Below are 12,387 nucleotides of genomic sequence, written 5' to 3'. Positions count from 1 at the left end.
ATAATCTAAAAGTCACTAAGAGGAAGAAACTACCATTTTATAGCCAAATGAACAGGATTAAAAACTCTAAGCTTTTAACTACAAGAAGAAACTGGCCTGGGTGAAGCTGTGCAGATGGACAGGAAAAGAATCTGTCTCCACAGTCACTCACTAGCAACAGCATGAATCTCAAAATAGTTTTCAATTGAATCCAGATGGACTTAGATTGGGATGATCATCTCTGCGTGCCTCAAATCTTTCCTAAGTTACCCATCATCTCAGTACCATGGCAAAACCACACACGGCACTACCTTAGCAACACAGTGATGCTAAGTATGAGACAGGCGACTCTTCAGAACATTATTTTCTCAAAGCATCCTGAAGTTAGCCTCCATTACTAAATGTAATCATACTAACATAGCAATTATTACAATATGCATTTCTCAAGAGTAGCACTCTATCCAACATCCAGTCTAAAGCTGAGATACATTATATTTTTTGAATGAATGATTAGGACTTTAGCTTTTGAAGACAAAGACATCATAATAAAACTTTTAAATGATTGTAACATATTCCTTTATTAAACAAGATTATTTTTGAACTTGCTATAAAGTAATTCATTTTTATAAATATAAATACCAATACAAAGACATTCCAGGGATACTCACCTTCAACAAAATATCCACAATACGTTGTTGATATTCTACAGCTTGCTTATCATTTTTAAAATCTTCAAAAGTCTAAAAAGGAAAAAGAAGTTTTAAAAAGGTAAGTATTATTTGAAACTTTTAGAAGGAAACAAGATATTAAATTCTTGTTAATAGGCAAATTCCCAAATAAGATAACCATTCCTCAGTAGGTTTTTTCTTATATAACTTTAACAAGTTATTTTTAGTGAGTTTTAATAGAAGGCTACATTATTCAATATTATATGGTATTCTGAATAAAAAGTATAAAAATAAAGTGATTGTTATACAACCCAAAAGTGATTCACCCTGGTGATATGGTGGATAAGAATCCACCTGCCAATGCAGGGGACACGAGGCAGATCCCTGGTGGTGAATTCAATCCTTGGTCCGAGAAGATTCCGCACGCTGCGGAACAACTAAGCTTGGGCACCACAACTACTGAGCCCACACACTCTTGAGCCTGCACTCTGCAATAGAAAAAGCCACTGCACCGCAAAGACCATGCACCACAGCTAGAAAGCAGGCCCTACTCTCTGCAACTGGATAAAACCTACGCACAGCAATGAAGACCCACTACAGTCAAAAATAAAAAAGAATTTTTAAAATTTATAAAAATTAAACAAAGGAAGGCAAAGTTTATAGGCAACAAAAAAAGAAAGAATACTGATGGGAAGAGGCAATTTGTGAGCAAGAATTTGAAAAGGATGAAATACATGTTACATGCTCAGCCATCATCCCGTCCATGCTATTTGGAAATAATAACTGAAATACAGTTGTTAACTGTCATGAAAAGAAATTTCCATGATTTCCATGACAACTAGGAAGAAATGATGTTCCACAATAGATGCTTTTAAAAATTACTATGGTAAAACTGTCACAATATTAAAATCCTCAAGAATACACACAAAGAATAGGTATTCTATTTTCACAACACTGCCAAGTACAGCATTTTTTATTTTATGTTCCTGCTCAAGTAGAGCCAAATAAACTTTGAATAGAACTTGCACCCAAGTAAATGACAGCACTGGACTCTGAAAATACATAGAAGCTATAGGATACACATAGGAAGAAACTGAAGGGAAGGAATGGAAACGCAGACTTGTGGACACAGTTTGGGGAGGGAGAGGATGGAACTAGTAAGAGAAAGTAACATCAGCATGTACACACTACTATGTGTAAAATGGATAGCTGGTGAGAAGCAGCTGTATATAACACAGGGAGCCCATTCTGGCGCTCTGTAATGACCTAGAGGGGTGGCAGGGGGGAAGGGAGGAAGGCTCAAGAGAGAGGGGATTTCTCCAGTACTCTTGCCTGGAAAATCCCATGGATGGAGGAGCCTGGTAGGCTGCAGTCCATGGGGTTGCTAAGAGTCAGACACAACTGAGCAACTTCACTTTCACTTTTCACTTTCATGTGCTGGAGAAGGAAATGGCAATCCACTCCAGTGTTCCTGTCTGGAGAATCCCAGGGACAGAGGAGCCTGGTGGGCTGCCGTATATGGCATGACTGAAGTGACTTAGCAGTAGCATGGCTGATTCCTGTGGCTATATGGCAGAAACCAACACAACACTGTAAAAACCAAAAACAAACAAAAAAACTGAAATGAAAATACTTATTGAATAAGAGTGATAAAAGACTTGAATCTCTTCCTAAGGCTTTCACTGAGGACATTCGGCCCTTTGTTGCTCTTCAGTCACTCAGTCATGTCTGACTCTTTGCGAACCCATGGACTGTGCACACCAGGCTTCCCTGTCCTTTGCCATCTCCCGGAGCTTGCTCAAACTCATGTCCATTGAGTCGGTGATGCCATCCAATTGATAGCTTATGGTGAACGGTGTCGGATTTGTGATCTCTGAAGATTTAACTTCGGGAACAGGGACCAGGTTTGATCACTCTTGATCACTCAAGAGCTTTTGTATAGCAGAGTTTTATTCAAATAAAAAAGGAACAGAGAAAGCTTCTGACATAGACATCAGAAAGGGGACGGAGACTGCCTCCCCTGCTAGTTTTAGTAAGCTATTTTATGTCTGTTAGAAAGTTATTAATCAGATAAGAGAGACATCTCAAGGCTGACAGAGTTTCACCAGGCCCCTCTCCCACAATATGCATTTTTGAAATAGGATGGCATGAGGTATGTCATCCCCCAGCCATAAAACAACTGATATGAATACTGGTTTGTTGAGCCATTAGCAGTCAAAAGTTAGTCTTAGGTGGAACCATTTTGAAGAAAGGCAAATTCCAAAGCAAATACATAATTTTATTAGCATAGCTTAAGAAAAATATTTCCATAAGAAAAACGCATTGGTTAGCTCAAGGTTTAAGAAAAGTTCAGTTCAGGTAGAACCAGGTGTCGTCACAGCAACATAGAATTTTAAGAGACACTTGCAGCCTATTTTCTCAGTTTGGAGACCCCTGGCTTTCCTGCCTGTTACCCTCTCACAATCATCTCATCCACTGTCGTCCCCTTCTCCTGCCATCAACCTTTCTCAGCATCAGGGTCTTTTCTAATGAGTCAGCTCTTTGAATCAGGTGGCCAACATATTGGAGCTTCAGCTTCAGTCCTTCCAATGAATATTCACAGCTGATTTCCTTTAGGATTGACTGGTTTGATCTCCGAGCAGTCCAAGGGACTCTCAAGAGTCTTCTCCAATACCACAATTCGATAGCATCAATTCTACAGCGCTCAGCTTTCTACATGATCCAACTCTCACATTCATACATGACTACTGAGAAAACCACAGCTTTGACTATACGGACAACTGTCACCAAAGTAATGTCTCTGCTTTTTAATATGCTGTCCAGGTTGATCATGGCTTTTTCTTCCAAAGAGCAAGCGTCTTTTAATTTCATGGCTGCAGTCACCATCCACAGTGATTTTGGAGCCCCAGAAAATAAAAGTCTCTCACTGTTTCTATTGTTTCCCCATCTATTTGCCATGAATTGATGGGACTGGGTGCTATGATCTTAGTTCTCTGAATGCTGAGTTTTAAGTCAGCTTCTTCATTCTCCTCTTTCACTTTCATCAAAAGGCTCTTTAACTCCTCCTTGCTTTCTGTCATAAGGGTGGTGTCATCTGCGTATCTGGGGTTATTGATATTTCTCCCAGCAGTCTTGATTCCAGCTTGTGCTTTATCCAGCCAGGCATTTCATCCGATGTACTCTGCACAAAGGTGACAATATACAGCCCCGACGTACTCCTTTCCTGATTTGGAACCAGTCTGTTGTTCTATGTCCAATTCTAACTGTTGTTTCTTGACCTGCATACAGGTTTCTCGGGAGGCAGGTAAGGTAGTGTGGTATTCCCATTTCTTTAAGAATTCTCAAAGTTTGTTGTGATCCACACAGTCTAAGGCTTTTTAGCGTAGTCAATGAAGCAGAAGTAGGTGTTTTTCTGGAATTCTCTTGCTTTTTCTATGATCCAACAAATGTTGGCAATTTGATCTCTTGTTCCTCTGCCTTTTCTAAATTCAGCTTGTACATCTGGAAGTTCTTGGTTTATGAACAGCTGAAGCCTAGCTTGAGGCCTAGCTTGAAGGATTTCGAGCATTATCTTGTTAGCATGTGAAATAAGTGCAACTTTGTGGTAGTTTGAATATTCTTTGGCATTGCCCTTCTTTAGGATTGGAATGAAAACTGACCTTTCCCAGTTCTGCAGCCTCTGATAAGTTTTCCAAATTTGCTGACCTAGTGAGTAAAGCACTTTCACAGCATCATCTTTTAGGATTTGAAATAGCTCAGTCGGAATTTCATCACCTCCACTAGCTTTGTTCGTAGTAATGCTACTAAGGCCCACTTGACTTCACATTTGGGATGTCTGACTTTAGATGAGTCACCACACCATCATGGTTATCCTGGTCATTAAGACCTTTTTTGTACAGTTCTTCTGTGTATTCCTGCCATCTCTTCTACTTCTGTTAGGTCCATACCATTTCTGTCCTTTATTATGCCCATCTGTACATGAGATGTTTAAATCTACAAAGCAGTAATTTACTACTGACTATCCCGAAGCAGGAAAATAGACTACATATTGTCCCAACAGATTAAAGAAGAATTTCCAAGCCACAAACTTTCAAGACTATATCATAGTTAACATTCAAACCAGAATATCTGTTCTTTAAATTGGCCCCAAGCTTCCCCAACTTCTCCAAAGACCCTCTGCTCAGGCTCTTCTCTACTAGCATGTCCTTCTTTCCCTTTTCTTGTCTGACACACAGTAAGCACTTTAAACAATGACTGCTGATTTGTCTAGTTAATTACAGAGGAAAATGTAATCTTTATAAAAATTTTTTTCTTCACTTAGAATGCTTTGCTGGCAGTTAGTTAAGAAAAGCTGAAATGAGTTACCTAGGGAACTATAGGAACTCTTATCCAGAAAGCTCAAACCAAGGGTATTTTGATGTTTACATGGGTTAAACATGACCCAGTCTGAAGAGGAAAAGATGGTCGAGAAAGTCTCTCAGTTCTAAGGCTTAGGAAAACAGCAAATACACACACATTCAAACAAACACAACTTCCCCCTCACACCCAGCCTGCCAAAGTGAAATGTCATCTGCTGTCAAGACAAGATACTATCTGCTAATACAAGTGCTATTCAAGCAAACACAAAATCATGGAGAATTAGCATATGTATTAAATAACTACAGCATTGACAGCAAGTAAAAAAGAACTGCTTTATCCACTTGCCTTTTGGTAACATGTATTCACTGCTTTGAAACACACATCACAACTTTACTACTATAAACATAATTAAGTGGTGAAATACTTTCATTATGAATGTTGTGATATACACAATGATATATTTTGACTGTAGTTAACAGCTGCCACCAAAATGGCACATTTATGTTCAAACATTATCATTCCACAAAGATTCTTCTAATTATACAATGCTTGTTAGAGAAATAATATGTAAAGACGTCCTAATGGAGAATGACAGTTTGTGAAGTGCAAAAAGTAGACCTAAAATTCAAGTCCAAAGTCACCTGTGAATTTGGTCACAAAAACTTCTTTCTGTAGCCCCTTAAAAATTATTATAAAGTTTCTGTAAGATGATAGTTGGCTAAATCCTGATCCAGGGGTCAAGAAAAATTTAAAGGACCAGGGAGAAAATATTTTAGGCTTTGCAGGATACATGTGATTTGCATGACATATTCTTCTGTTTTTATAACCCTTAAAAATAGAAAAATATTCTGTCTCACCCAAGCCAGAGGTCAAATGGAGCTGGATTTGGTCTGCAGACTGTAATTTGTGAACCCCTGTCCTAATCTCTTCACACATCTTCCAATAAGATCCACGTATATAGAAAGAAGAAAAAGAATCACCCACAACCCAGCCCAATGGGAAAACTAGAAGGACAACACATACTAAAAATTCTGACTTACATAAAAGTGGGAAAGTAAACATCCTTAACTAGCAAAGTTGGCTCCAAAGTCCATTTAAAAAAAAAAAAAAACCATCAAGAGAGAATAGGGTAGAGGAAGAGAGGGTAGACAAAGTTTCAGCAGGCACAGAACACATATAGTATCAAATGGAATTCACCTCTAAAAGAAAAGGAAGATCCATCCTGGGTGAGCAAGTACTGAGGCCAGGTCTGTAACCCAGTGGATCATAGCACTGGCTGATAGGAAGATCAAAGGAAGGAGTCTGGCAAGTATGAATCAGAGGTCTTGGTAAGATACAGCTTTTGAGATAGAAAAGGGAAAGGCAATATACTCCTTGGAGGCCTGTGGTAAAGAAGGAAGGGCTCAAGAAAAAGATCCTACTAAAACAGAAAGAGAAATTAAGGAAACAATACCATTCACCATTGCAACAAAAAGAATAAAATACTTAGGAGTATATCTACCTAAAGAAATAAAAGACCTATACACAGAAAACTATAAAACACTGGTGAAAGAAATCAAAGAGGACACAAACAGATGGAGAAATATACCACGTTCATGGATTGGAAGAATCAATATTGTGAAAATGAGTATATTACCTAAAGCAATCTGTAGATTCAATGCAATCCCTATCAAGCTACCAATGGTATTCTTCACAGAACTAGAACAAATAATTTCACAATTTGTATGGAAATACAAAAAACCTTGACTAGCCAAAGCAATCTTGAGAAAGAAGAATAGAACTGGAGGAATCAACCTGCCTGACTTCAGACTCTACTACAAAGCCACAGTCATCAAGACAGTATGGTACTGGCACAAAGACAGAAATATAGATCAATGGAACAGAATAGAAAGCCCAGAGATAAATCCATGTACCTACAGACACCTTATTTTCGACAAAGGAGGCAAGAATATACAATGGAAAAAAGACAACCTCTTTAACAAGTGGTGCTGGGAAAACTGGTCAACCACTTGTAAAAGAATGAAACTAGAATACTTTCTAACACCATACACAAAAATAAACTCAAAATGGATTAAAGATCTAAATGTAAGACCACAAACTATAAAACTCCTAGAAGGGAACATAGGCAAAACACTCTCTGACATAAATCACAGCAAGATCCTCTATGACCCACCTCCCAGAATATTGGAAATAAAAGCAAAAATAAACAAATGGGACCTCATGAAACTTAAAAGCTTTTGCACAACAAAGGAAACTATAAGTAAGGTGAAAAGACAGCCTTCAGAATGGGAGAAAATAATAGCAAATGAAGAAACAGATAAAGGATTAATCTCAAAAATATACAAGCAACTCCTGCAGCTCAATTCCAGAAAAATAAATGACCCGATCAAAAAATGGGCCAAAGATCTAAACAGACATTTCTCCAAAGAAGACATACAGATGGCCAACAATCACATGAAAAGAGGCTCAACGTCACTCATTATCAGAGAAATGCAAATCAAAACCTCAATGAGGTATCATTACGCGCAAGTCAGAATGGCTGCTATCCAAAAGTCCACAAGCAATAAATGCTGGAGAGGGTGTGGAAAAAGGGAACCGTCTTACACTATTGGTGGGAATACAAACTAGTATAGCCACTATGGAAAACAGTGTGGAGATTTCTTAAAAAACTGGAAATAGAACTGCCATATGACCCAGCAATCCCACTCCTGGGCATACACACTGAGGAAACCAGATCTGAAAGAGACACGTGTACCCCAATGTTCATCGCAGCACTGTTTTATAATAGCCAGGACATGGAAGCAACCTAGATGCCCATCAGCAGACGAATGGATAAGGAAGCTGTGGTACATATACACCATGGAATATTACTCAGCCATTAAAAAGAATTCATTTGAATCAGTTCTAATGAGATGGATGAAACTGGAGCCCATTATACAGAGTGAAGTAAGCCAGAAAGATAAAGAACATTACAGCATACTAACACATATATATGGAATTTAGAAAGATGGTAACGATAACCCTATATGCAAGACAGAAAAAGAGACACAGATGTATAGAACAGACTTTTGGACTCTATGGGAGAAGGCAAGATGGGATGATCTGAGAGAACAGCATCAAAACATGTATATTATTAACTGTGAAACAGATTGCCAGTCCAGGTTGGATGCATGAGATAAGTGCCTGGGTCTGGTGCACTGGGATGACCCAGAGGGATGGGATGGGGAGGGAGGTGGGAGGCGGATTCAGGATGGGGAACACATGCAAATCCATGGCTGATTCATGTCAATGTATGGCAAAAACCACTATAATATTGTAAAGTAATTAGCCTCCAACTAATAAAAATAATTGGGAAAAAAAAAGATCCTACTAAAACAAGAGACTTGTCAAAGACTGAGAAAATAGACTACACCCCAAAGACACTATTTATTTAAGAAACTGCACTAGTTATAGCAAATAAAGCAGGTACTTCAATGTGGAAAATAGTACGCAATCTTCCCTCATGATCCAACAAGATCACCAATTATTGCTAGCCTAGAAAAATCCACAAAAAAAATGACACACACACACACACACAAAACCAGAAAGTGAAGGCACTCAAGAATAAAGCACAGTAAGAACTAGCCACAAAATAGAAGTAAACTATAAACAATATCTCAACACACATGAAATATATTTAAACATACAATTGCAGATTTGAAAGAACATCACAAACCAGAAATTTAAGAATTCAGAAAAGAAATGAAGAGTAGGAAAATGTGAAATAAGAGCTAACTGAACTCAGGGGGAAAAAAAAACTGAAAGAAAAAAAAGTCACCTTAGAAATGAAGACAGAATTACAAGCTACCAAAGGGAGAACAGATATGACCAAAAGTATAGTTAACAGAAATAGAGAATGTAAATAAAAAGAACTAAGAAAATGAAATTTAAACAAAGAAGGAAATAAAAGAGACGAAAGAAAGGTGATAAATATAGAAGACAAAGAAGATATACAAATAACCTAAGTTTCTGAAGATGAAGTACAAAATAATGGAGCAGAAAAAAATATTTAAATCTGTAATTCAAGAAAACTTTCTTAAACTAAAAAGACTCAAATTCACATATTGAAAAGGCCCACAGTACATATACGGCAAAACTGACCGAAAATAGTCAATTCTGAGTAATATCTTAAACTATTAAATATTAATATAAGGAAAAAAGTATTGTGGTACTCCAGGAAAAGATTAAGTCTCTGGGAAAGTTAAGAAAAGTCAAGCTGACATCAGTTTTCCTTATGGCAGTACATAAGAGCAAGATAAGTGGGAGGCAAATATTTTACTTCAAAAATTTTTAACTGTATAATAGTAGAGAAAACATTACATTGAATCCTATCACTTAGAAAACTACATTGAAAACTACAAAATATTGCAAAGAAAAATTAAAGAAAATCTAAATTGATGGAACAGTACACCTTTTCATGGGCCATAAAATTCAGTATTGCTTAGTCAATTCTTAAATTGACTAAACACTGAATACAATCCTAGTCAAAATCCAGGCAGGCTTCTGCAGAAGTTAACAAGGTAACTTAAAACTCATACTGAAATGCCAAAAACAACCCCAAACTACAAAATACAAAGTAATTTTGAAAAAGAATAAGAACATATAACATGATTTTCATACTCATTATAAAGCTACAGTCATCAAGGCTGTGTGGTACTGGCATCAAGATAGACAGACCAGGGGCATAGAAATAGAGTTCTGAAATAGACCCAGTATACATAGAGGGTGTATCTTTGACAAAGTACAAAGACAATCCAGTAGAGAAAGGACAGTCTTTTTGTCAAACGATGTTATAAGAATTAGATATCTCAATGCAAAAAAAAAAACAAGAAAAAAAGACCTTGTATCTAAACCTTGCACCACAGGCCAAAATTTCTTCAAAATGGATCACAGATTTAAAGGTAAAATCATAAAATTTCTAGAGAATATCTTTGTGACCTTGGGTTAGGCAAAGATTTCACAGCTACAGCCCCAGAAGCAGGATTCCTAAAACAAAACTAATGAATTAGACTTGATCAAAATTTTAAATTTCCACTATTCAAAACACAGTGTTAGGAAAATGAAAAGACAAACTACAGACTGGGAGAAAACACTTGCTAAATTCATGTAATCTGATTTTTAAAAACTTACCTAAAAAAAATTCTCAAAACAAGAAAACAAATACACTTTAAAAATAGGGGAAAATGGTCAAACAGTGGGTATTTTCACCATACAGTATATATGGATAGAGAATATACAAATGATAAACATAACTTCTTTGCTAATATATTTTAATGAAAAGATGTTTAATGTTAGTTGTCAGTAGGGAAATATAAACCATGAGATACCAGTACACATCTACTAGAATGGTCAAATTAAAAAGATAAACCATAAAATGTTTTTGGAGAGAAGAAGAAGAAACTGATACTCTCATATACTACTGTAATGAAACTGGCAGAACCACTTTAGAAAAGTCTTGTTAGTTTTTTATGAAGTAAAACAATATACTTCACAAAAGACCCAGTGATTTCATTATTTGGTATTACTCAAGAGAAATAAAGATGTATGTCCACGCAAAGGCTAAACCTCCTAAAATATCTTTTAAATCCTTTCATGTCTTAGAACCCCCACTGTCACTGTCCTAATTCAAGCTGCCATTATCTTCTATCTAGATGACCACAAAATTTTGCTAACATCTTCGTGCCTCCAATCTTATCTTATTTCAATCCATTTTTCATTCAATAGTCAGAGGGAATTTTTCTAAACTACAAATTATGAAATTTTTCTATTCAGACGGTAAAGAATCCACCTGCAATGCCCGGAGAACTGGGTCCAATCTCTGGGTTGGGAAGATCCCCTGGAGGAGGAGGGCATAGCAACACACTCCAGTATTCTTGCCTAGAGAATCCCCAAGAACAGAGGAGCATGTCGAATTACAGTTCATGGGGTCACAAAGAGTTGGAAGGGCTGAGCGACTAAGTAAGGCAAAAGGCTTCAGTGACTATAAAGTCCAAACTTCCTACCATGGATAACAAAACTCAGTCTCTACCTGCCTCTCTGGCTTTCTCTCTCTCCACAGAATTCCTTACACTTAAAGATGTGGCCATACTGAATTTTTTTCAATTACCTTAACACACACTGCTCTATCTTATTTCCAGGTCTTTCTACATACTCTGTCCTTCTACCTGAAATACTTTTCCCTATCCTTAACCAGACTTCTACACATCCTGTGTGACTCACCATCAACATCATTTCATCCAAGATATCTTCCTGACCCTTCCATTAGATCCCCCTCCTAAATGTTCTTACAGTATTCTGCATATCTCTGGTGACATGTTTTACACCCTACTATAGTTACTTATCTACAAGCTGGATCCTCTTCCTCCACAAAGGCAAGGTTTATATTCTGTCAGCCCAGGGTACACACACAGTTAGTACAGTATGTGTGACATACTTGACAAATATTTTTCAAGTAAATGACAGAGATTTTATTGCAGTCTTACTATCAATGTCAATGTCATAATTTAGACATATGCATAATCCCAAATGACCTTCAGTGCCACGACAGACCTTTGAAAAATGAAAACTAAGTAAAATTCTTTGATGCTCTCTAGGATGCTTTCTGAACCCCTGCCCTACCACTTCTTGTTTCTTTTTCCCTCCAGGCCAGACACTAAGTACACTTACATTGTATTCTGGATGTCTAAGGTCTCCTAAACCAACTAGATTTGACTTTCATTTTCTAAGTTTCTTTTCCCTTCTTCCTCTGCTACTAAAGTTACTACTTCTGAAATCAGATTTTCCAATTAAACTAATGCAAAATGTGATGTGAGTGGAATCTCAACCTTCTCACAGGCACTTTAAAAAAATTTAACAGTTTATAATTCAACTTATAATAAGAGCATTATATGTTCATTAAATAAATTTACTTCATCTCACAGATATAATCACTATTAATATTTAGATATACTTCCTTCCTGTCTATTTCCTTCAAATATTGTGCACATACAATATTTTTTTTTAAATTTGTGAGTCTGCTGTTTTACTAGACACTAAAATATAAGCACTGTCTACATTATCAAAAGCTTTTTAAAAAAAAACTACAATATGGCTTAATTAGGAAGATATATCATGTTTTATATAATTATTCCCTTGGGGGCATTTTCACAGAGAATCTGGCTTACCCAGACCTCTCTTTAATAAAAATAGGTATAAGGATATTTTTTTAGCAGGAAGCTTCCATGTTCCATTTCAACTCCAGTTACTTCTACTATCATCACCACCACATGTCATTCAAAGCAATCTGCCATCTTTAGTATGCAAATAATAACAATTTACAAAATCAAGGATGTATCACATCTAA

At 36.8% G+C, this 12,387-nt stretch overlaps 1 protein-coding gene across 4 annotated transcripts in view; it reads right to left on the bottom strand.

Annotated features, from left to right (window-relative positions):
• VPS8 (VPS8 subunit of CORVET complex) overlaps positions 1–12,387 on the bottom strand; it is a 288,453-nt gene that overhangs the window by 157,203 nt on the left and 118,863 nt on the right. For all 4 annotated transcript variants that reach the window (XM_061166734.1, XM_061166737.1, XM_061166735.1 and 1 more), the window contains one exon: positions 648–719. In XM_061166734.1, the coding sequence (XP_061022717.1) occupies positions 648–719 (72 nt within the window). The remainder of the gene's footprint in view (positions 1–647; positions 720–12,387) is intronic.

Source organism: Dama dama, chromosome 19 (assembly GCF_033118175.1).
Source record: "Dama dama isolate Ldn47 chromosome 19, ASM3311817v1, whole genome shotgun sequence".
NCBI classification, from domain to species: domain Eukaryota; kingdom Metazoa; phylum Chordata; class Mammalia; order Artiodactyla; family Cervidae; genus Dama; species Dama dama.
This window is presented reverse-complemented; position numbering and strand designations above follow the sequence as displayed.